The sequence below is a fragment of the Stomoxys calcitrans genome, chromosome 1 (genome assembly GCF_963082655.1).
Source record: "Stomoxys calcitrans chromosome 1, idStoCalc2.1, whole genome shotgun sequence".
NCBI classification, from domain to species: domain Eukaryota; kingdom Metazoa; phylum Arthropoda; class Insecta; order Diptera; family Muscidae; genus Stomoxys; species Stomoxys calcitrans.
In genome coordinates this window covers 216,982,700-217,008,571 of record NC_081552.1, presented here as the reverse complement: position 1 = coordinate 217,008,571, position 25,872 = coordinate 216,982,700, and the positions used below count along the sequence as shown (strand labels likewise).

Genomic DNA, 25,872 nt, shown 5'->3' with positions numbered 1-25,872 from the left:
CAACAACTACGCTAAGTATGGTTTAAATCGGTCCATATTTTGATATAACTGCTATATAACCGATCTGGGGTCTTGACTTCTTGAGTCTCTAGAGGGCGCAATTCTCGTCTGATTTAACTGAAATTTTGCACGTATTGTTTTGGTATTACTTTCAACAACTGTGCCAAGTATGATTCCAATCGGTTCATAATCTGGTATAGCTGTTATATAAGCCGATCTTGGATCTTGACTTCTTGAGCCAATTAAGCGCGCAATTCTCATCTGATTTGGCTGAAATTTTGCATGAGATGTTTTGTTACAACTTCCAATAACTGTGCCAAGTATGGCGTAAATCGATATAGAACCTGATATAGCTGCCATATAAACCGATCTGGGATCTTGACTTCTTGAGCCTCTAGAAGGCGCAATTCTCATCCGATTTGGCTGAAATTTTGTACAACGGCTTCTCTCATGACCTTCAACATGCGTGTCTTGTATGGTCTGAATCGATCAATAGCTTGATACAGCTCCCAAATAAACCTATCTCCCGTTTTTTGCTTCTTAAGCCCCTACAAGGCGCAATTCTTATCCGAATGAACTGAAATATTACACAATGACTTCTACAATGTTCAGCTTTCATTTATGGTCCAAATCGGACTATAACTTGATATAGCTCCAATACCATAGCAGTTCTTATTCAATATTCTATGTTTGTCTAAAAAGAGATACCGCGCATAGAACTCTACAAATTCGATCAATTGTAAAGGGTATATAAGATTTGGCTCGGCCGAACTTAGCACGCTCTTACTTGTTTTAAAATATTTTTATTTTATATCATGCTCAATATGTGATAAGTTTCTTTGCATTTCAGCAAGCAAATTGTCAGCTTGTCAGTTTGTATTGCACAAGTATTGCACTCACGTTCGTACTTTCACACATTGTTGCAGCTTAAATGTCTGCATAGGTATACGCGTGAGACTTTGTATCGTATCTCTGTATTCAAGGGTAAAGACACCAGGATTTAACGCAGTTTCTGTGAAACTGTAGAATATTGTCAGACGCACACACACGCACACACACACACGTACTCAATGCTTGCCGTGACTAGATATTGTACATATATTGTGTACATGTGTCCATATCAGATATTCACATTTTGAAATACTTAAATGGCAGATACGTGCTCACCTGTTGCAGCTGCTAATGATAAATACGTGTTCACAATAGCCCGCTCTTGGCCAGTGCCATCGGCTAACACCGAATTAAAGCTGGGCCAATAGATCCAAAGGAATAAAGTGCCAACCATGGCAAATATGTCCGATATATAATTGGCTCCCTCATATTTGCCAGCATCGTTTTGATCCTTGGTGGGACGCAACATTAGGGCCACAGCCAAACCGAAATAAGCACCAAAGGCATGAACGGTTATCGAACCACCGACATCACAAATCTACATAAAAGACAAAATGGATTTTAATGATCAACACAAATATATATGGCATAGAGTTGTTAACAAACACATTGAGAGAAAAAAAGAACACAAAGCCGAAAATAAGAATACTGCAACACACAAAAACGTTTCAATTTCCTCAAGGCAATATTACTCATATGAGTAATGATACACTGAGAAAAGATTTTCGTTTTGCATACCACATTTCTCAGAATTAAAATATTTAAAAAAGGATAATTTTATTTGTTAATAGGTCGCCCCAGTAGCCGAGTTGGTAGCGTGTTCAAATTACCAGCGGGAGGGTGCGATTCCCACATAAGGCCTGGTCTGTCTCTACTGTGGTATCACAATGGACTAAAATTGTCTAAGTGAGTCTGTTGAGAAAATAGACTGCCACTGTAACCTAACCTATTTATAACCTACACCACAAGTTATTTTACAAGTTATTTGAAGTCTGTGTATTTGTTTGCAACGCTAAGAAGGAGAAGAGCTAAACCCATTGATAAGTATACTGATCGACTCAGAATCACTTTCTGATTCGATTTAGCCATGTCCGTCTGTGATTCCATGTATTCTTGTAATGAAAGTGCAGGTCGTAATTGTTGTCCAATCATCACGAAATTTTGCACAAATCACTTTTTTGGCCCAAGGACAAACGCTATTGATTTTGGAATAAATAATAAATCGGATCAGATTTAGATATATATATATATATATATATATATATATATATATATCGAAATGACCAGTGGGAGGGTCCGAGGTAAAAAGTATTTGGGATTAGAAAACGAAATTGATAATCAATTTTGGGGGCCATGTGTTAGGGGACGAGAAAAGCCCGATGTTGTGTTTGGGGGACCACCGAACCCCCTAATACACCCCTAATATATATATATATATATATATATATATATATATATATATATATATATATATATATATATATATATATATATATATATTAGAGGGGTGTATTAGGGGGTTCGGTGGTCCCCCAAACACAACATCGGGCTTTTCTCTCAAATTTATTGAAACCCCATATTGCCATTGGTTTAAGGGGAGTTTTTAGAATGAGGCGTCCCCAAACAGATGGCCCCCAAAATTGATTATCAATTTCGTTTTCTAATCTCAAATACTTTTCATTTGAGCCACATATTGGTATGGTTGGTAAATTTGTAACCTTTGGGGGGTGCTTTGAGGAAGGGGCGGTCCCCCAAATACATGGTCACACTGTTGGATATGGGATTCGTATTCTACTCCCAAATACCTTCATTTGACCTTCATATTGCGATGGTCAGTAAATAATTCCTGTTTGTGGGGTGGTCCCCCAAACACTTAGCCCTGAAAATATGTAAGCATCGCGCTCAATTCTCATATTTCTATATATCATTTATTTGAAGCCCATATCGCCATTGGCCTCGAAATTAGATATAGAATTCGTTTTTTTATCTCAAATACCTATCATTTTAACTCCTTATTGCAAAAGTCAGCAAATATATCCGGTTTGAGACCTAAAAACTATCAATATTTAGCTCCACTGTTTTGAGGACCAACATTGTCTATTTGGGGGTTGTTATGGTGGTGGGACGTCCTCTAGACAGTTGGTTGTTGTTTTAACCATATTTTCATATGGAGGTGGCGATCCTCGTCAAGCTCCTGAACAGGTTGGCCATTATTTTATTATTTATATAAAGGCGCCAACAACTCGCCTTGTCAATAGAAAATCATAGGCAATTAGCATTTGTGTAAGTGCCGGTCAGCAAATTCGTCCTATTTGGGTTGTGTTATGGGGGTGGGGTGGCCCCAGAGGCACTTTTTCCCGAATATTGATATCAGTTTCGTGCTTCACTCCCAAAGACCTTTCATTTGAGACCCATATTGCTATGGGTGTAAATTTGTTATCTTTGGGGGGTACTTTGGGAGAAGGGCGGCCCACTAAACACTTTGTTCCACATTTGGATATCAGATTCGTATTCTATACTCAAATGCCTTTTATTACAGCCCAATATTGCCAAGGTCGTTAAATATGCTCGATTTAGGGGTATTGTGGGGGTTGAGGTGGTCTCCCAAACACTAAGTCCGACAATAGTTTATACATATTAATTTTCTAATCTTAAATACCTTTCATTTGAGTCCTATGTTGTCGCAATTGGTTAATATATCTATTTGGTAGGATTTGAGGGTGGGACGGCTCCCTAGGTACGCCATCCGAAATTTAGATATCAAATTTTTGTTTTCCGATTACCTTAATAAAGACCACAAAACTTCGCTTAAACCGCACCACCCATTTCGGAGATCTGGCATTTCTTTATATTATGATAAGGGGAAGGGTCCGCCAAAGGGGTTTTTGGGTTCCACTGCTGTTCATGTTCCTGGAACCACCGTAGGGCATAAACAGCACTTTTTCCCCATTTAATTTAAGTTCGGTTTTTATAAATGTTTATCGAAATGTCTTTAAAATATGCTATTTCTTTGAATATGACATGGAAGAATTTGATTTGCTACCAAAAACATTTCGTTCGGTGTATTCAATAAAGTGCAACTATGTTCCTTGTTTCCGTTTCCTGTACTCATGTACTATACATGTTGGCTTTGGGGCACAAACAGTTGTTTTTGTGTGTTTCGTGCCTCGCTTCCAGTCACTTCTGGTGAGTCCATTAAATGCGACTTGTCTACCGGGTTTCTCATGTGAATATCAGCAGGTGTTGTCGCTGTCTTCACCTTTAATGCTCAAATCATGCGTGTGTAATTATGTCTGTCTATCCGTCTGATTGTTCATTTAAACATGCATTTATCATTAACTATTTTCGATAACATGTTTCATGTCAGTTCAACTCCAATGGCATGAGGCCTATAACAAGGACTAAAATACATAATTGTCTCCTGTTTGGCAATGGATTAGTGACGATAGTGGAGTGAACAGCTATGACACCATAAAACACGAAAACAGGTGCTTTTCTAATAATTAGACATTGTTAAGCATATGCAGCATGGGATAACCTACTATACACCATATGTAGGAAAGATATTTGAATGCACATTATTAAGGAGAATGAGTTGAGGTGGGAGTATTGGGTGTTAAATAAGTGTAATTTTATTAATTGAACAAATTATTATTATACCCACCACCGAAGGATGGGGGTATATTCATTTTGTCATTCCGTTTGCAACACATCGAAATATCCATTTCCGACCCTATAAAGTATATATATTCTTGATCAGCGTAAAAATCTTAGACGATGTAGACATGTCCGTCCGTCTGTCTGTTGAAATCACGCTACAGTCTTTAAAAATAGAGATATTGAGCTGAAATTTTGCACAGATTCTTTCTTTGTCCATAAGCAGGTTAAGTTCGAAGATGGGCTATATCGGACTATATCTTGATATAGCCCCCATATAGACCGATCCGCCGATTTAGGGTCTTAGGTCCATAAAAACCACATTTATTATCCGATTTTGCTGAAATTTGGGACAGTGAGTTGTGTTAGGCCCTTCGACATCCTTCGTCAATTTGGATCAGATCGGTCCAGATTTGGATATAGCTGCCATATAGACCGATCCTACGATTTAGGGTCTTAGGCCCATAAAAGCCACATTTATAATCCGATTTCGCTGAAATTTGGGACAGGGATTTGTGTTACGCCATTCGACTTCCTTCGTTAATTTGGACCAGATCGGTTCAGATTTGGATATAGCTGCCATATAGACCGATCCTCCGATTTCGGGTCTTAGGCCCACAAAAGCCATATTTATTATCTGATTTTGAAGAAATTCGAGACAGTGAATTGTGTTAGGCCCATCGGCATCCTTCGTCAATTTGGCCCAGATCGGTCCAGATTTGGATATAGCTGCCATATAGACCGATCCTCCGATTTAGGGTCTTAAGCCCATAAAAGCCACATTTATTATCCGATTTCGCTGAAGTTTGGGACAGTGAGTTGTCTTAGGCCCTTCGATATCTGTCTTCAATTTGGCCCAGATCGGTTCAGATTTATATATAGCTGCCATATAGACCGATTTCCTGATTTAAGGTTTTGGGCCCATAAAATGCTAATTTTTTGTCCGATGTCGCCGAAATTCGGGACAGTGAGTTAAATTAAGCCCCTAGACATACTTTTGCAACTTGGCCCAAATCGGTCCAGATTTTGGATATAGCTGCCATATAGACCGATATCTAGGTTTTAGGTTTTGGGGCCATAAAAGACGCGTGTATTGTCTGATGTCGCTGAAATTTGAGACAGTGAGTTTAGTTAGGCTCTTCGACGTCCTTCTTCAATTTTGCCCAGATCGGTCTAGATTTGAATATAGCTGCCATATAGACCGATCTCTCGATTTAAGGTTTTGGGCCCATAAAAGAGGCATTTATTGTTCGATTTCGCCGAAATTTGGGACAGTGCTTTAAGTTTGGCTCTTCGACATTTTTATGCAACTTGGCCCAAATCGGTCCAGATTTGGATATAGCTGCCATGTAGACCGTTATCTTGATTCAAAGTCTTGGCCCCATAAAATTCGCATTTATAATCTGATATTACTGAAATTTGACAAAGTCTTATGTTAGGCTTTTCGACATCCGTGTCGTATATGGTTCAGATCGGATTATTTTTAGATATATCTACTGTACTTATTAGTATTTGGTACAAATCGGAACATATTTTGATATAACTAATATGGGACATAAGTTATGAATTTTTCACCGAATTTTGATGAAAGGCGGTTTTCATATATACCCGAGGTGGTGGGTATCCAAAGTTCGGCCCGGCCGAACTTAACGCCTTTTTACTTGTTTAATAAGTGGCATTATCTAATTAATACATATACCATTGATAATGAGCAGTCACATATGAGTAGGTAAAAAAATTCAAAGGGACTCTTGGGTTCCAACTATTTATAAAAGAAACGTCGCATATGACGTAAAAGTAACCCGGCGAATACCAGGACACATTTGTAAACTATCCGTCATTAGTATTATCATTTATTAGTATTATCATTACCGACATCAGCATTATCTCGGGTGACAAACTAAAGTCGTCTTTAAATGCAAATTCCAATTGGAATTATTCTTTGAAATGGCTTAGATCGAATGGCTTATTGTGTGGACTGCATTAGTGAGCAGTCATCATTGTCATTCCTAGGAATATTGTGTTCACACTTTCTGCCTGCCAGTTGTGCAATCTAAACAATCGACTATTGTGGACGCCCATAAGAGATTAAAGGAAGCCCATTTCTTATATGGCCACCGTAGCGCAAAGGTTAGCATGTCCGCATATGACGCTGAACGCCGGAGTTTAAATCTTCGCGAGAACATCATAAAGATTTTCAGCGGTGTTTATCCCCTCCTAATGGTACTAATCACTAATTAGTGCATATGAAATCGGTAGGTAGAGTGGAGTAGAACGGCACAACTTTTTGGAAATGGTAAGCATTTGACAGGGTACAAAATCGTAGGCGATTGCATTTCAAAGGGCGTCAAACAGATTTAAATTAATAGCAACATCGAAATGTATTAAGTTTTTTGCAGACGGACATACATTTGAAATTAGAAATTAGACACAACTTTTCGAATAATCGTATTAGAACTATGGATACTACGATTGGAAGACAATACAGGCACTGGCAATGTTGAAAAGTCTAAAGATTTAAAGACGACTCTACGTGCAACAGCAAAGTGGGTTACCGAAGTGGTCTAGGTATAAATCCGTGCAAGGCAGAAGTCGTTCTTTTCAGCAGGAGATACAAGTGGCCTACAGTGGAACCTGTCTCTTTGGGTGGCGAGAATGTTCCATTTAGAGAAAACGCAAAATACTTGGGAGTTGTGCTGGACAGGAAATTGAACTTCAAATCTAACATTTTGGAAAGGGCAAGAAAGGCAACTCATGCCCTATACTCCTGTAATAGAGCCATTGGCAAAAGTTGGGGGTTTAGACCGCATATCAAGCAGTGGACGGTGCTTCAAAAGTACACCTTCTGATGCACTGATTTTAATGCTACATCTTATGCCTCTGGACATTGCGGCTACCCAAATTGCAGCGGTCACTGCCGTGAGGTTAGGGCAGCTTTCTCATTGGTCATGTGGCGACTTCTATGCGGATGATTCCCAACTAAACGACCAGGTGGGCTTTGGGGTGTACTCTAAAGATCTAGAACTTGTCATATCTAATAGGTTACCCAACCATTGCAGTGTGTATCAAGCGGAGATCCTTGCAGTTAAGGGAGTGGTAGAATGACTAAGATATAATGTCATAACGTTGACCCACAGACAGCCAGACAGCCATGAAATTCCTGAAGAATGCATTTCTGAACACGAAAACCGCCCTCGACTGTCGCACATCTTTCAACTAAATGGCTGAACAGTTCAAACTTTACCTGTTCTGGGTGCCGGGCCACAGAGATATCCCAGGGAATTGTAAATCGGACGAGTTTGCGAGACTAGGAACTACCCTACACATTCCATGGATACTGGAATCAGTGGGTATGCCTCTAGCGACATGTAAGCTTATTTTTCAGGACCAGGCCCGAAGAACAACGAATGATAGAGGTCCCAAAGAGGGGGCTGTGTGTATTCCAAAACTATATGGCCTAATCTAGACTTGAAGAGGTTTACTGCTTTGCTGTCATTGGCTAGAACAGACGTCTCAGTCATTGTGTCCGTCACTCGAGGTCGCTGTCTAATCGGAAAACGACTTTTGCTGAAGCTGTAGGGACATCGAGGAAGAAGAGACTATAGAACACCTTCTGTGTCTGTGTCCCGCACTGGCAGTCAGAAGGAATTCCACTTTAGGTTCTCATTTCTTTGAGAACCTGTCTGATATAGCGGATGTGAAAATTCGCAATTTGTTGGCCTTTTAAAGCGATTTGGGTGGTCCAACGGTAGGAACTAGAAGGTATTTTCCTTCTTCTGTTCCTGTGGTATCACAATGGACGGAAACGCCTAAGTGAGTCTGATGGCATATTGCCACTTAAACCTAACCTAATGATGACTTTGTACGAATCTAGGAAAACCATCACCATGGATATCCAATTGAAGAGCCATGTGTTTGGGGAGCCGCCACACTCCACTCCTTGGAGTAGAGTAGGAAATTGATATTCATATTCGGGACAATGAGCCTGGGGTCCACCCCACCCTCAAACGTAACTTATTTACCGATCATGCCATCATGGGACTCATATAAAATACATTTTAAAGTAGAGCACGAGGCATATATTTACTTTAATGGCCAAGTGTCTAGGTGGCCACCCCACCGCCGAAAATCCCCTAAACCGAAAATATTTACCAATACGGTAATACACGACTCAAAAAAAGGTATTTGGGAGTAAAGTAAAAATTTGCCCAGGCACCGAGAAGGCGCACACTTCTCACACACCAATGAGTGCTTTCCGATTTAAGTTTGAACTTAATGAAAAGGGACTTTCTTTTATAGACGAGTCCGAACGTTGTGCCGCAGTGCGACACCTCTTTGGGGAATACTTTTTGCAAGACCATGCATGGCATCTCAACTAGCAAATGTCGCCAGCAATAAGAGATAATAACCACCGCTTTAAATTTTTCTGATATATTGTATAGAAATCGGTTCAGATTTGGATATAGCTCCCATATATATATTAGTCCAATTTCTAGTAATACAGCAATAAAATGGTCATTTGTTGATCGATTCTCTTGAAATTCGGTAGGAAGGATTTTCTTATGACTTTAAATATTACTGGCGAATTTCATTAAAATCGGCGGAAAGGATTTTCTTACGACTCTTAATATTACTGGTGATTTTCATAGAAATCGGTTCAGATTTGGATATAGCTCCCATATATATATATTTTTATGTGCCCATGTGTTTGAGGACTATAGGCGGATATGTCAAACTATATGTACATTATGTCGGCTACTTTATAAACAAAATGTGATACAATTGAAAACAATGAGCTACCATTTGCCCATCAGTATGCAAAATAGCCTAGAATTGGGGCCCATACATTTGGGTGCACATGCAGTGCTATTATTATGACAATCCTTCTCACAACGGAATATCCTTCCTTTCCGGCTTTTACGTGTGTGTGTGTTTGGTATTTGCATAAGAAAATTAATACAATGGGGTTATACTTACGCTTAAGATATCCAACGCAACATATTCGTTAACAGCGAACAATGCAATTTCGAATAAAGCCATGAATAATAATTGGATGGGTGTGATGCGACCCAAAAGTGCACCCATGCTAATTAAAGGAACAGCTGCAGCAATATCGGCATCAATTATATTTTCCAATGATAACCTGCAAAGAAAAGACACAAAAGAGACATGTTAAGAAATTCAATGGAGCATGTTGTTTGACGAGAACAATTTTAAAACTGACCACAAAGGAAGGAGGAATATATCAAGTTATTATTTGTGAATTGCAAAGGAATTGTATCAAATGAGGAATCAATTTGGGAGATAGTTGACTAAATGTTTTATAACAAAGTATAACTTTCATTTAAATCGATCTCCAGAATGTCTTATAGAGTACTTAGAATTCACAATGATTGTCAGATTTGATCGATTTGTAGCGTGATGGGTTTTGTTATAACTGTCGACATTGAAGCCAAATGCGGCATGAATTGGTAAGACAAACTGACATAACTCCCACACCCTCATTTTCAAAAACGCCAGATCTCGAATGTGGGTGCATCAATTTATGCCAAATTATGTGTTACATCAAGTATCGGCAGATCCGTCCCACCCCAAAAACCGCCTAGAAATTATATGTTTACCAATTGGGCAATATGGGTATCAAATGAAAGGTAATTGGAAGCAGAATACGACACTTACACATAGTTTGGTGTCAAGTCCCAGGGTGGCCGCCCCACCCCAAATATCGGCTCCAAACGGACATGAAGACCGTTCGGGACAGTATGGTATTCAAACGAAAGGTACTAGAGAGTATAATATGGGACTCAAACGAAGAGTACGTAAGAGTAGAATACGAAACATATATAAAATTTGGTGGCTTTTCCTAAGTGGGTCGCCCCACCCCAAAATTATGTTCTAAATGGCATTTTCACCGAACGGGGCAATATGCAACTCATACGAAAGGTATTTGAGAGTAGAATACGAATTATGCCTTAAACGGGGATGTACGTATACCAAACGGGGCAATGGGACACTCTAACAAGTAAAGGCGTGCTAAGTTCGGCCGGGCCGAATCTTGGGAACCCACCACCATAGATTCTGCTAAAATATGGGAGCTATATCTGGTTATAGACCGAATTGTTGAGAATCATAAAGAACATCATATGCAAAATTTCAGCAAAATTGGATACAAAATCGCGCCATGTAAGGGCTCAAAAAATTAAATCAGGAGACGGTTTATATGGGAGCTACATCAGGTTATAGACCGATTTAAACCGTACCGTAACAATTGTTGGAAGTGATAACAAAACAGCATGTACAAAATTTCAGCCATATCCGACAAAAATTGAGGATTTCAGGAAGTCACATCGAGAGATCGGTTTATATGGAAGCTGTATCAGGTTATAGACCGTTTGGACTGTACTTGGCACAGTTGTTGTAGGTCATAATAAAACACCATGTACAAAATTTCAGTCAAATTTGATGAAAATTGAGGTTTCCAGGGGCTCAAGAAGTCAAATCGGATGATCGCTTTATATGAATCGGACAAAATTTGCGTATAGTGTTCAGTAATGACTTTCAACAACTGTGTCAAGTACGGTCCAAATCAGTCTATAAACAGATACAGCTCCCATATAAACCGATCTCCCGATTTGAATTCTTGAACCCTTACAAGCCACAATTTTTGTCCGATTTGGCTGAAATTTGGCATGCGGTGTTCTGTTACGACTTCCAACAACTTTATCAAATACGGTGTAAATAAGTCTATAACCTGATATAGCTCCCATATAAACCAATCTCCCGATTTAACTTATTGAGCTCTTACAAGCCCAATTTTTTTCCGATTTAGCTGAAATGGGACATGTAGTGTTTTGTTATGACTTCCAACATCTGTGTCAAGTACGGTCGAAATCGGTCTATAACCTGATATAGCTCCCATTTAAACCGAAATCCTGATTTGACTTTTTGAGCCCTTACAAGCCGCAATTTTTGTCCGATTTAGCTGAAATTTTGCATGTGGTGTTCTGTTAAGACTTCCAAAAACTGTGCCAAATACGCTCCAAATCATTTTATTACCTAATATAGCTCCCATATAAACCGGTCACCGGATTATTCTTATTTGGTTCCTGGAAGATTTTATATTTGATGATATGACAGAAGTTTGGAATAAAATAATGCCCTTCTAATAGATTTATTTTGTATAAATATTATCAGAATCCATGGTGGTTGGTTTCCAAGATTCGGCCCGGCAGAACTTAGCACGCTTTTACTTGTTTCTTAGTACCATATGTATCTCCCCAGAACAATTTGTTTATCTACTCTCAAATACCATAACCCTTGCTTGTGCCCCATATAGCCATGATTGACAAATATTCCCAATTGGGGAGGGGTTATCGAATTCCATATTGTCAAGATCGTCCAAAATGCTCTTGAGTGGGCTTTTCGGGTCGGTGCGGCCCCCTACATACTTGTAAAAAATTTTTAATATCAAATTCGTACTTTATTCTCGAATACCTTTCATTTAAGTCCCATATTATCCCCATCGGTCCTATTTTATTTTTGGATTCTGCTTTTGGGAAAGGGTCTGGTAGCAAGGCGTCCCCTTGCTACCAGACCCAATTTTGATACCCACTACCATTGGATGGGGTATACTAATCTAGTCATTTCGTTTGTAACACATCAATGTATTGATCCCATATAGTATATATATACTTGATTGTCTCGATATCCTAAGTCCATCTAGCCATGTCCGTCCGTCCGTCCGTTCGTCGGTCGAAATAACGATAGCGTAAAGCTAGCCGCTTAAAAATTTCCACAGATACGTAATATTGATGTAGGTCATTGGGGATTGCAAGCGGGCCATATCGGTTCAGATTCGGATATAGCTCATACGTAAAACGATCTCCCGACTTGACTTCTTGGCTTGACAATTTGGCTGAAATTTGGACGTAGTGTTCTGTTATGACAACCATCAACTGTGCAGGTACCACCGAAATTTGCATGTAGTGTTTTTTATGACTTCCAACAACTGTGTCAGGTACCATCTAAATCTGTCAAGAACCTGATATAGCTCCCATATTAACCGATATCCCGTTTTGACTTATTGAGCAACTGGAAGCCACAATTTTCATCCGATTTGGCTGAAATTTTGCACATAGTGTTCTGTTAAGACTTCCAACAACTGTGCTAAGTACGGTCTAAATTGTTTTATAACCAGATACAGCTCCCATATTTTAGCAGAATCCATGGTGGTGGGTTCCCAATATTCGGAACTTAGCACGTTTTACTTGTTAATATTAAGTTGATATTCTACTCTCGAATACCTTTCATTTGATTCCCATACTGTCCCGATTGGTCTACGTTTATTTTTGGGCGGAGCTTTTGAGGTAAAGGGGAGGGTCCGCCACCCTTCCGATATCAAAAAATTGTATAGCCTATTATACCTTCCAGAGTAAAAATTTCAAGAAAATCGTTTCAGCCGAGGCCACCGTAGCGCAGAGGTTAGCATGTCCGCCTATGACGCTGAACGCCTGGGTTTGAATCCTGGCGAGACCATCAGAAAAAATTTTCAGCGGTGGTTTTCCCTTTCTAATGCTGGCAACATTTGTGAGGCACTATGCGATGTAAAACTACTTTCCAAAGAGGTGTCGCACTGCGGCACGCCGTTTGGACTCGGCTATAAAAAGGAGGCCCCTTATCATTGATCTTAAACTTGAATCGGACTGCACTCATTGATATGTGAGAAGTTTGCCCCTGATCCTTAGTAGAATGTTCATGGGCAAAATTCTTATTTGTTTTGTTTCTTTCAGCCGTTATCGAGTCTATTAGAACCAACAAACAAACAGACAGACAAACAGGCAGACAGATAAAAAAACGCACTTTCAATTTTATATAATAGATAGCTGGCCGAAATTTGGCGCAGTAAGCTGTGTTATGAAAATTTCTAGAAAATCGTTTCAGCCGAGGCCACCGTAGCGCAGAGGTTACCATGTCCGCCTATGACGCTGAACGCCTGGGTTTGAACCCTGGCGAGGCCATCAGAAAAAATTTTCAGCGGTGGTTTCCCCTTTCTAATGCTGGCAACATTTGTGAGGCACTATGCGGTGTAAAACTACTCTCCAAAGAGGTGTCGCACTGCGGCACGCCGTTCGGACTCGGCTATAAAAAGGAGGCCTCTTATCATTGATCTTAAACTTGAATCGGACTGCACTCATTGATATGTGAGAAGTTTGCCCCTGTTCCTTAGTAGAATGTTCATGGGCAAAATTCTTATTTGTTTTGTTTCTTTCAGCCGTTATCGAGTCTATTCGAACCAACAAACAAACAAACAGACAGACAGACAGGCAGATAGACAAACAAACACACTATATTTGGATATAGATCCAGATTTATGGTCCATAAAAATTGCATTTACCACACGATTTCACTGAATTTTGGTACAGTGAATTGTAATAGACCTCTTCACATTCTTAATATGGTGTAGATCGGACTATATTTGGATATAACTACCATATAGACCAATCTCCCGTTTTATGCTCTTAGACAATGAATTGTGTTAGACCCCTCGATGTCCTTGGCGAGTCTGGTCCAGATCGGACCATATATCCAGAAAGAAATTTTCAAAATGACGTAATGAGGCTAATACTCGTATCTATATTCGAGTTAGTGGGTTTCCAAAATACAGCCCGACTGAACCTAATGCATTTTTACTTGTTTTTCACTGAAAAAAAAAGCCAGAGGATACAACACACCTAACATGATGAGACACATTCCGCTCTTGATGCTTGGCGTGAGCTTATTATTTACCTATGATGTGAAGGCTTCAAATGCTTCTGTCGAAGTTATTGTGAAAACGCGTACACAAAATGAATACTCACTAATCAAGTTTTTCATTTTTTTAAGCGAATTTTAATATCCGTTAGAGAATCGAAAGAATTCCTTTAATCTCATGTATCTTATTCTTTCCGAGATTCAATGGAATACTGAAATGCAAATTAAAAACTAAACTAGAACATAAAATTAATTGAAAAATTGTCTAATTGAATAGTTGTAAACTTTGTCTCAGCGCAAACTAAATGTTTTTTTAACATTTTCAAGTTAAGCTTTCACATTAAGTTTCGTAAATTGCTGCCGTATCTTGATACGAGTACCATATATGAGTGTTTTTGCGCTTGTGTGAGTTTGTGTGTAGGAAAGACTGTTTCATTGTTATTCCTGTTGCTGGTTACATTTCACAAATGAGTTTTTGATATTTCCTTTTATTGTTAACTCTGCTGAACTTGGAACGAGGAACAGCACTCTTTTCAGAGTCACTCACTGATATTCGTGTAGCTCAAGTTAAACATTTCGCAACAGAGAGATGAACATTGTACTTTTAAAGAACCGTGGTTATTGTGAACAAGTAAAAACGTACTTATTTCGGCCAGGCCGAATCTTGATAACCCACCGACATGGATTCTGCTAAAATATTTGAGCTATATCACAGTTGTTGGAAAAAGTAACAGAGCACTATGTGCGAAATTACAGAAAAATCTGATCATATCAGGTTATTGACCGATTTGAACTGTATTTAGTACAGTTGTTGAAAGCCATAACAGAACACTAGGTGCAAAATTTCAGCTAAATCGGACAAAAATTACGACTTCCAGTGGCTCAAGAAGTAAAATTGGGAGATCGGTTTATATGGGAGCTATATCAGGTTATTGACCGATGTGAACCATATTTGGCACAGTTGTTGGGAGTCATTACACTCGAAGATTATGTGCAAAATTTCAGCCAAATCGAACAATAATTGCGTCTTATAAGAGCTCAAGAAATCAAATCGAGAGATTGGTTTATATGGAGGGCACCGTAGCGCAGAGGTTACCATGTCCGCCTATGACGCTGAACGCCTGGGTTCGAATCCTGGCGAGACCATCAGAACAAATTTTCGGCTGTGGTTTTCCCCTCCTAATGCTGGCAACTTTTGTGAGGTACTATGTCACGTTAAACTTCTCTCCAAAGAGGTGTCGCACTGCGGCACGCCGTTCGGACTCGGCTATAAAACGGAGGGCCCTGATCATTGAGCATAAACTTGAATCGGACTGCACTCATTGATATATGAGAAGTTTGCCCGTGTTCCTTAGAGGAATGTTCATGGGCAAAATTTGCAGCCGCACTGAGGAAGACACCATCTGATGCACTGAATTAAATGCTACATCTTATGCCTCTGGACATTGTGTCTAGACAAATTGCAGCGACCACTGCCATCAGGCTAAGGGAGCTTTCTCTTTGGACATGTGGTGGCTACCGACACTGTGTTATCCTTGATGCAATGTCCGATGTTCCAGGCAGTGTGGATTACACTCTACCTGAGCCGCTTTTTGTTAAAAATGACTGTACCATTATTCATGATAGAACCGATTGCAAATACGATAACCCTGGTAATAGAAGTTACATAGACTTCTATACGGATGGTTCCAAACTAGATGACCAGATGGGCTTTGGATTATATTCTAAACATCTAGAATTGCTCATCTCGAAAAGGTTACCCGACCACTGCAGTATGTATCAAGCGAAGATTTTTGCAATTAAGGAAGTGGTGGAATGGCTAAGATATAACGTCTTAACGACGATATGCATAAATATCTTCTCAGACAGCCAGGCAGCCATTAAATCCCTGGATAACGTATTTCAAAACACAAAAACCGCCCTCGACTGTCGCAGATCTCTCAACGAGATGGCTGAACAGTTCAAACTTCACCTGTTCTGGGTGCCGTGCCACAGAGATATCCCAAGGAATTGAAAAGCGGACGAGCTTGCGAGACTAGGAACTTCCCTTCATATTCCAGGGACACTGGAATCTGTGGGTATGCCTCTAGCGACATGTAAGCTAAGTTTTCAAGACCAGGCCCGAAGGACAACGAATGATAGATGGTCACAAAGAGGGGGCTGGGAGCATTCCACAATTATGTGGCCTAATCTAGATTTGAATAGGTCTACCGCTTTGCTGTCATTGGCTAGACCAGACGTCTCAGTCATTGTGTCCGTCATTTGAGGTCACTGTCTGATCGGAAAACATCCTGACAGACTGAAGGTTGCCAGTAACGCCTCTTGCAGAAGCTGTGAGGACATCGAAGAAGAAGAGGCTATAGAAACCTATGAAGCCTAATCTAGACTTGAAGTGGTCTAACGCTTTGCTATCACTGACTAGATCAGACGTCTCAGTCAATGTGTCCGTCATGGCAGAACGTTGCCAGTAACAACTTTTGCAGAGGCTGTGAGGACATCGAAGAAGAAGAGACTATAGAACACCTTCTTTGTGTGTGTCCCGTACTGGCACTCAGAAGGAGTTGCACTTTAGGTTCTCATTTCTTTGAGAAACTGTCTGATTTAGCGGATGTGAACATACACAAATTGTTGGGCTTTTTAAAGCGAAATGGATGGTTCAACGGTAGGAACTAGAAGGCATATTCCTTCTTCTGTTCCTGTGGTATCACAATGAACGAAAACGTCTAAGTGAGTCTGATGGCAGACTGCCACTTAAACCTAACCTAACATATGGGGTCTTAGACGGCCGCTATGGGTAGGACGGCAAAAATCCTATGGGCGGATCCACATCGTGAGAAGATGAGGCTATTACTGATAGGTAGTAAGAAGGATGTCAGTATAGCTATTGGTATCATAACGGGACACAAAGGACTACGAGCTCACAAAAATCGGTGCGGCAAGTGATAGCATGTGTTGGGCATGCGGGGAAGATGATGAGACGTTGGCTAGATCGACTGAGAATGGTGACACGAACAAGAATATATATACTTTATGGGGTCTTAGACAAACGGAATGACTAGATAGTGGTGGGTATAAAAATTATTGAAGTGTCTACATAATTTTTTTTCACGATGTACGTCATGTACGTCCGTCTGTCCGTCGAAATCACGATAGCGGTCGATTGCATAAAGCTTGCCGCTTGAAATTTTGCACAGATACTAAATTCTGATGTAGGTCGTTGGGGATTGCAAATGGGCCATATCGGTTCAGATTTGAAGCACATGAAGCGATCTCCCAACGTGACTTCTTGAGCCCCTGGAAGACTCAATTTTCATCCAATTAGGCTGAAATTTTGCAACTAATGTTCCGTTATGACTTCCAACATTTGAGCCAAGTTCGGTTCGAATCGGTGTATAACATGATATAGCTCCCATATAAACCGATCTCCGGATTTGACTTCTTGAGCCCTTACAAGCCACTTGTCCGATTTGGCTTAAATTTTGCATGTGATGTTCCGTTATGACTTCCAAAAACTGTGTTAAGTACGGTTCAAATCGTTTAAGAACCTGATATAGCTCCCATATAAACCGTTCTTCCGATTTGACTTCTTGAGCCCCTGGAAGCCTCAATTTTTATTCGGTTTGGCTGAAATTTTATACATAGTGTTCTGTTATGACTTTCAACAACTGTGCCACGTACGGTCCTAATTGGTCAAGAACCTGATATAATTCCCATATAAACCGATCTCCCGATTTGACTTCTTGAGTCCCTGGAAGCCGCGATTTTTATCCGATTTGGCTGAAATTGTACGTTATGACTCTCAACAACTGTGCCAAGTACGGTGCAAATCGGTCTATAACCAAATATAGCTCCCATATTTTAGCAGAATCCATGGTGGTGGGTTCCCAAGATTCGGCCCGGCCGAACTTAGCACGCTTTTACATGTTTTCTATGTTTACATGGAAATGATGAACAAAACTCATGCCAGGTAAACAAACTATTGACGCCGTTATATCAAAATCACCAAACGGCGGCGCCATTATTTCAATAAACTACAAACACAAAACTGTACTTTTGTCCATTACTGTTAAATAAAAACCTTTTAGAATCCCGTTGCCAATGATAATAAAAAAAATTTTACTTATTTTATGCCAAATAAGTCGTTTATATTTTGTGACGCCTGCCCATAATGTAGGCGGCTAAGTTATGTCGCACGGAAGTTGGTTACCAATTCGTATTTTGTCAAAAGTCTTACTAGCCCCTGGGCTACGCAAAAATTATTAATCACTCTTAACGTCACATTTTTACTAACCCTACAACTTTGCTACCATTCGCCTTAGAAAAAATTATTTGAAGTTTTGTCTTCAGAAAGATAATTTAGAGGGTCCGGGCCTGAGCCAAATTTTGTCTCTAGAGAGTATGTTATTGAAATTTTCGCTTTACAAGTTACTTATTGAAATTTTGCATATGAAAAAATTTAATTGGCAACGTCCCTAGCTCACATATAAACCGATCTCCCGATTTTCTTGTTTGAGCCCCTGGAAGCCGCAATTGTTGTCCGATTGAGCTGAAATTTTGTACGTAGTTTTCTGTTACGACTTTCAACAATCGTGCTCGAATCGATCTATAACCTCAAATAGCTCCCATATAAACCGATCTCCCGATTGGACTTTTTTAGCCCCTAGAAGACGCAATTGATGTTCGATTGAGCTGAAACTTTGTACATAGTATTCTGCTGCGACTGTCAACAATTGTGCTTAGTATGGCCCGAAGCGGTTTATAACCCGATATAGCTTCCACATAAACCGATTTCCCGATTTGGCATCTTGAGCCCCTAGAAGCCGCAATTGTTATCCGATAACGCAGAAATTATGCACGTAGGGTTTCGTAACGACATAGCAGAATCCATGGTTGTGTGTTTTCAAGATTAGGCCCAGCCGAATTAAGCACGTTTTTACTTATTCTCCCTAGGGTAATACATTGTGACAGACTGGCCTCCGAATTAACTCACGTTTCAAGGCGCTACCTAATCAATGTAAATCTAAGAACGCGTATTTCGTTGAAACCACTGTATATCCTATTGTTATAACGACAAAGACTGACTGACATTTGTATGGCATTGCAATGCAATGATGGTGCTTGGCTTAAGCTCTACGTGAACTTAAGGTTGCATTAGCTGATGTTGTATACCAGGCAGCACATGGCAACAACTACTCTAGCAACTAGCAAAGGAGCATCAGGCAGTGGCAACAGTAGCAGCAATGGCAGCTACATATTCGTTCATTCCATTTCCATTTGTTTTAGAGTATTTTTGTTTCGTTTTTTTTCTTTTTCATTTATTTGTAGTTAATTTCACTTATAAATGTTTTGTCGGTACTTCAGCTAGTTCTTGAATTGTGCTCTGGAACAATCTTTTCGAGGGCAGGTAGCAGCACGAAAATGCAACAATGATTTCTGCCCCAGACTTTAGTGTATCGAAGCATAGGAACTTCAAAATGAATGGCTATGGCAAAAAATGCGTTTGTTTTCAAATGTTATAGTTGTACCTTTTCACTTTGTTCCCTCAACATTGCAAAGATTAGGAAAAAACAAAATGGAAGTAAAAGAAGCATAAATAATTGCATTTTTCCTATTGCATAGTCACAAAACATTAGAAATGAAAATGAATTTAAATTTCTACAATAAATACATCATAAATACTGGAAATTTAAATATTAGCCTTGTGTTAATGACTTACTCGATTTTACCGCCTTCCATTTTGAAGAAACCCTTCATTAGCACTGCCCACTGTATGACCAAGGAGGCAAGGAACAGCGTATATCCTGTGGCACTGTAACCGTATTTTCTGAGAAATGTCATTAGGAAGCCAAAACCGACAAATATCATTACTTGGATGTCCTGGAAATCTGCAAATGACAAAAGTAATTTAAATAAACGTGCATGTTGCACCCAACAGAGATGAAGCTTCGTGGAAAGTATGTCGTGTACAGATAGATGCTAATTAAATTGTGTCAAAAGTGTTCAAAACAATAGAAAACATTGAGTTTAATCATTAGAGAGAATTTCGCATGTCAATTATACAAAATGATTTGCAACAGCTTGAAAAAAAATGTTGCAAACTTTGTTCCTAGTACGGTCTAAATCGGTCTATAACCTGATATAGCTCCCATACAAACCGATCTCCCGATTTGATTTATTGAGCCCTTAAAAGCCACATTTTCGGTCCGATTTGGCTGAAATTTAGCACGTAGTTTGTTGTTATTATTTTCAACAACTGTGCCAAATACCTTTAACTTGGGTCCCATATTGCCGTGATTGGTCTATAAAAATATTTAGTAGGATTTGGAGTGGGGCGGCCCCCCTAGATTCCATCCGTAATTTGGATATCAATTTTTATACCCTCCACCATAGGATGGGGTATACTGATTTCGTCATTCTATTTGTGACTCCTCGAAATATTCGTCTAAGACCCCATAAAGTATATATATTCTTGATCGTCGTAACATTTTATGTCGATTTAGCCATGTCCGTCCGTCCGGCTGTCCGTCCGATTTGGCTGAAATTTAGCACGTAGTTTGTTGTTATTATTTTAAACAACTGTGCCAATTACGGTCCGAATCGGTCTATAACCTGATATAGCTCCCATATAAACTGATCTTCCGATTTGACTTCTTAAGCCCTTACAAACCGTGATTTTTATCCGATTTGGCTTAAATTTAGCATTTAGTGTTCTGTTATGCCTCTCAACAACTGTGCCAAGTAGGGCCCAAATAGGTCTATAACCAGCTACAGCTCCCATATTTTAGCGGAATCCAAGATTCGGCCCGGCTGAACTTAGCACGCTTTTACTTGTTTGTTTTAACTAAGAAAAGAGTCAGTATATTGAGCAGCTCGGTCGAGTGCAGATGGTAAACAATTTTTAAAGTTTCGCCTAAGGAACAAAACTGTTGGAATGTCCAATGCCAAAAACCATTGTAGCCACAGACACATATCTACTAGGTACAAGACAATGCGATGTAATCAATGTAATCTGCTGGTACTATACTATGAAATACTTCATAAGATTCAATTTCGGCAAAATTTTCCATTGAATTCAACTCTTGACAAAGTTCCTCAAAATTGCTAAAGCGAAAAAAAAATTTTTAATTTCTTTGTAGTTAAACTTTTGTTTACTCCATGCTCCTTAACGAGTAGAAATCAAATAAACTCAACACTTTCTGCTTTAATCTCCAACAAAGTACAACAAAAAATAAACATTACACTATAAATTCATGTTTATAGCCCATAATTTGCAGCACTCACAGCTAAACTGATAGAGATAGTGACGACTGATACGAAGTCAATTTGTTTTAATAGCACAAACATTTCAACAAAATATTTAAACATTCACCATTAGATCACTTTGCGTCATACGCTGCCTAGTAGTCGCTTTGCTTTATCACTATATGAGATGGCATTATCTAGTAGCCACCATTGAGGTGGAAGAAAAGATACGATCACTCAGAAGCACATTTGGAATGAAAATAAATGTGACTACCAGCGAAGAAGAAATTTGTTAATACAAAATGTTGAAATAGGACAGACGAGTTTAAAAACTGAAACAATTTAAAATACATGTAATAAATAATTGGGCAAAATGAAACAATAATAAATTTATTGTTTCTTTTATGGGTCAGAAATATTGATAAATTGTTGTATAAGCTTTCTACAAACAATGTATTGCAATTCTGCCTTAAGAGAAAATTTCGTTGAAATTTTTCCCTAAGAGAAAATTGTACCACCTTCTTCATCTGTTTGGCTTTTAACAGCCGTTCATGCGAATCGATTTTTGTTTTATTGTTTTTCAAGTCGAGATTAATGACCAAGCGAATGCAACACACAAAGAAGATATTGTTAAATGAGTTTTAGTTCCTCAGACAAGGCAGGACATATGACCCCACTGGTGGACGCGTTTCGATAACTGGGTTTCTTTATCTCATCGGCACCATCGTGACCGTCTGACCGGCCTACAGCTTTACGAACAACAGGCTGTGAACTGTGTATCAGATTCGTGATTGGTCTATAAAAATATTTGGTAGGATTTGGAGTGGGACGTCCGCCCTAGATTCCATCCGTAATTTGGATATCAATTTTTATACCCTCCACCATAGGATGGGGGTATACTGATTTCGTCATTCTGTCTGTAACTCCTCGAAATATTCGTCTAAGACCCCATAAAGTATATATATTCCTGATCGTCGTGACATTTTATGTCGATCTAGCCATGTCCGTCCGTCTGTCTGTCGAAAGCACGCTAACTTTCGAAGGAGTAAAGGTATCCGCTTGAAATTTTGCACAAATACTTCTTATAAGTGTAGGTCGGTTGGGATTGTAAATGGGCCATATCGGTCCATGTTTTGATATAGCTGCCATATAAACCGATCTGGGATCTTGATTTCTTGAGCCACTAGAGGACGCAATCCTTATCCAATTTAGCTGAAATTTTACATGAGATGTTTTGTTTTAATTTCTAATAACTGTGCCAAATATGGTTTAAATCGGATTATAACCTGATATAGCTGTCATATAAACCGATTTTGAATCTTGACTTCTTGATTCTCGAACCACTAGAGGGCGCAATTCCTATCCGATTTGTCTGAAATTTTGCATGACGTGTTTCGTTATGACTTTCAACAACTGTGCCAAATATGGTTCAAATCGGTCCATAACCTGACATAGCTGCCATATAAACCGATGTGGGGTCTTGACTTCTTGAGCCTCAAGAGGGCGTTATTATTAACCGATTTGGCTGAAATTTTGTACAACGGCTTCTCCCATGACCTTCAATATACGTGTTAAATATGGTCTGAATCGGTCTTCAGCCTGACACAGCTCCCCTATAAACCGATCTCCCTATTTTACTTGTGAAGCCCCCAAAAGGTCCAATTCTTATTCGATTTCGCTGAAATTTTACACATAGACTTCTATTGTTGTCTCTAACACTCAGTTCAATTAGCATAGCAATTCTTTTCTTTTATCGTTTGTTTGTCTAAAAAGAAATACCGGGAAAGAATTCGACAAATGCGATCAATGGTGGAGGGTATATTAGATTCGGCTCGGCCGAACTTAGCACGCTTTTACTTAAATAAAGCACACAAAATTTCGCTAAAATCGCAAAACCCATCGTCGACATCTGGCATTTCTGAATACTAGGGTAAGGGGAAGGGTTAGCCAAATCGGACAAAAATGGCTTTCAGGGGCTCAAGAAGTGAAATCGGAAGATCGGTTTATATAGGAGCTATATCCCACTCTGAAAAGATATGGCCCATTTGCAATCCCCAACGTCCTACATTGAAATAAAGGACCGAAATATGGTTCAGATCGGATTACATTTAGATATAGCTGCCATTTAGACCCATCTGCCGATAAAGGGTCTGAAGCCCATAAAAGCTTTATTTAATACCCGATTTTGCTGAAATTTGAAACAGTGGGTTAATTTAAGACTCCCGACATCTGAATTAAAAAAGGGTTAAGATCGGATTATATCTAGATATAGCTGCCATATAGACCGATCTCCCTTTTAAGGGTCTGAAGCCCATAACAGCTTTATTTTTTATCCAATTTCGCTGACATTTGAAACAGTGGGTAGTTTTAGGTCTCCCGAAATCCATCTTAATTATGGTTCGGATCGGAATGTATTTAGATATAGCTGCCATACAGACCGATCTCCTGGTAAAGAGTGTGAAGCCTATAAAAGCTTTATTTTTTATCCGATTTCGCTGAAATTTGTTTCGCTGAAAGTAGTTTTAGGCCAGCCGCCGTCAGACCCAAATATGGTAAAAATCGGGCTGTGTTTAGATATAGACCGATATGTCGATTAAGGGTCTGCAGCTCATAAAAGCTTTATTTATTGCCCGATTTTGTTGACATTTGAAATACAAAATTGAACAGTGACTTACTTTCACCGGATTGTGACGAAAGGGGCTTTACATACATACCCGAGGTGGTGGGTATCCAAAGTTCGGCCCGGCCGAACTTAATGTCTTTTTACTTGTTTTTATACCCTCCACCATAAGATGGGGGGTATACTAATTTCGTCATTCTGTTTGTAACTACTCGAAATATTCGTTTGAGACCCCATAAAGTATATATATTCTTGATCGTCGTGACATTTTATGTCGATCTAGCCATGTCCGTCCGTCTGTCCGTCCGTCCGTCCGTCTGTCTGTCGAAAGCACGCTAACTTCCGAAGGAGTAAAGCTAGCCGCTTGAAATTTTGCACAAATACTTCTTATTAGTGTAGGTTTTGATATAGCTGCCATATAAACCGATCTTGGGTCTTGACTTCTTTAGCCTGTAGAGTGCGCAATTCTTATCCGATTGAAATGAAATTTTGCATGACGTGTTTTGCTATAATATCCAACAACTGTGCCAAGTGTGGTTCAAATCGGTCCATAACCTGATATAGCTGCCATATAAACCGATCTTGGGTCTTGACTTCTTGAGCCTCTAGAGTGCGCAATTCTTATCCGATTGGAATGAAATTTTGCACGACGCGTTTTGTTATTATATCCAACAACTGTGCCAAGTATGGTTCAAATCGGTCCATAACCTGATATAGCTGCCATATAAACCGATCTTGGGTCTTGACTTCTTGAGCCTCTACAGTGCGCAATTCTTATCCGATTGAAATGAAATTTTGCACGACGTGTTTTCTTATTATATCCAACAACAGTGCCAAGTATGGTTCAAATCGGTTCATAACCTGATATTGCTGCCATATAAACCGATCTGGGGTCTTGACTTCTTGACCCTCTAGAGGGCGCAATTCTCATCCGATTGGAATGGAATTTCGCACGACGTGTTTTGTTATAATACCAAACAACTGTGCCAAGTATGGTTCAAATCGGTCCATAACCTGATCTAGCTACCATATAAACCGATCTTGGGTCTTGACTTCTTGACCCTCTAGAGGGCACAATTCTTATCCGATTGGAATGAAATTTTGCACGACGTGTTTTGTTATTATATCCAACAACTGTGCCAAGTATGGTTCAAATCGGTTCATAACCTGATATAGCTGTCATATAAACAAATCCGGGGATTTGATTTTTTGAGCTTCTAGAGGGCGTAATTCCTATCCGATTTGGCTGAAATTTTGCATGACGTATTTTATTTTTACTTTCAACAACTGTGTCAAATAAGGTTCAAATCGGTTCATAACCTGATACAGCTGCCATATAAACCGATCTGGGATCTTGACTTCTTGACCCCTAGAGGTCGCAATTATTATCCGATATGCCTGAAATTTTGTACGATGGATCCTCTCATCACCATCAACAAACGTGTTTATTATGATCTGAATCGGTCTATAGCCCGATACAGATCCCATATAAATCGTTCTCTCTATTTTACTTCATGAGCCCCAATGGGCGCAATTCTTATACGAATTGGCTGAAATTTTACACAGGTCTCCAACATAATTTAATTGTGGTCCGAACCTGACCATATCTTGATATCGTTTTAATAGCAGAGCAACTCTTTTCTTATATCCTTTTTTGCCTAAGAAGAGATGCCGGGAAAAGAACTCGACAAATGCGATCCATGGTGGAGGGT

General features: G+C 39.5%; 1 protein-coding gene across 2 annotated transcripts in view; it reads right to left on the bottom strand.

Annotated features, from left to right (window-relative positions):
* LOC106086181 (ammonium transporter Rh type A) overlaps positions 1-25,872 on the bottom strand; it is a 127,628-nt gene that overhangs the window by 73,332 nt on the left and 28,424 nt on the right. For both annotated transcript variants that reach the window (XM_059370693.1, XM_059370689.1), the window contains exons 2-4: positions 20,015-20,183; positions 9,526-9,691; positions 1,168-1,429 (exon numbers count right to left, since the gene is read on the bottom strand). In XM_059370693.1, coding sequence (XP_059226676.1) covers positions 1,168-1,429; positions 9,526-9,691; positions 20,015-20,183 — 597 coding nt within the window. The remainder of the gene's footprint in view (positions 1-1,167; positions 1,430-9,525; positions 9,692-20,014; positions 20,184-25,872) is intronic.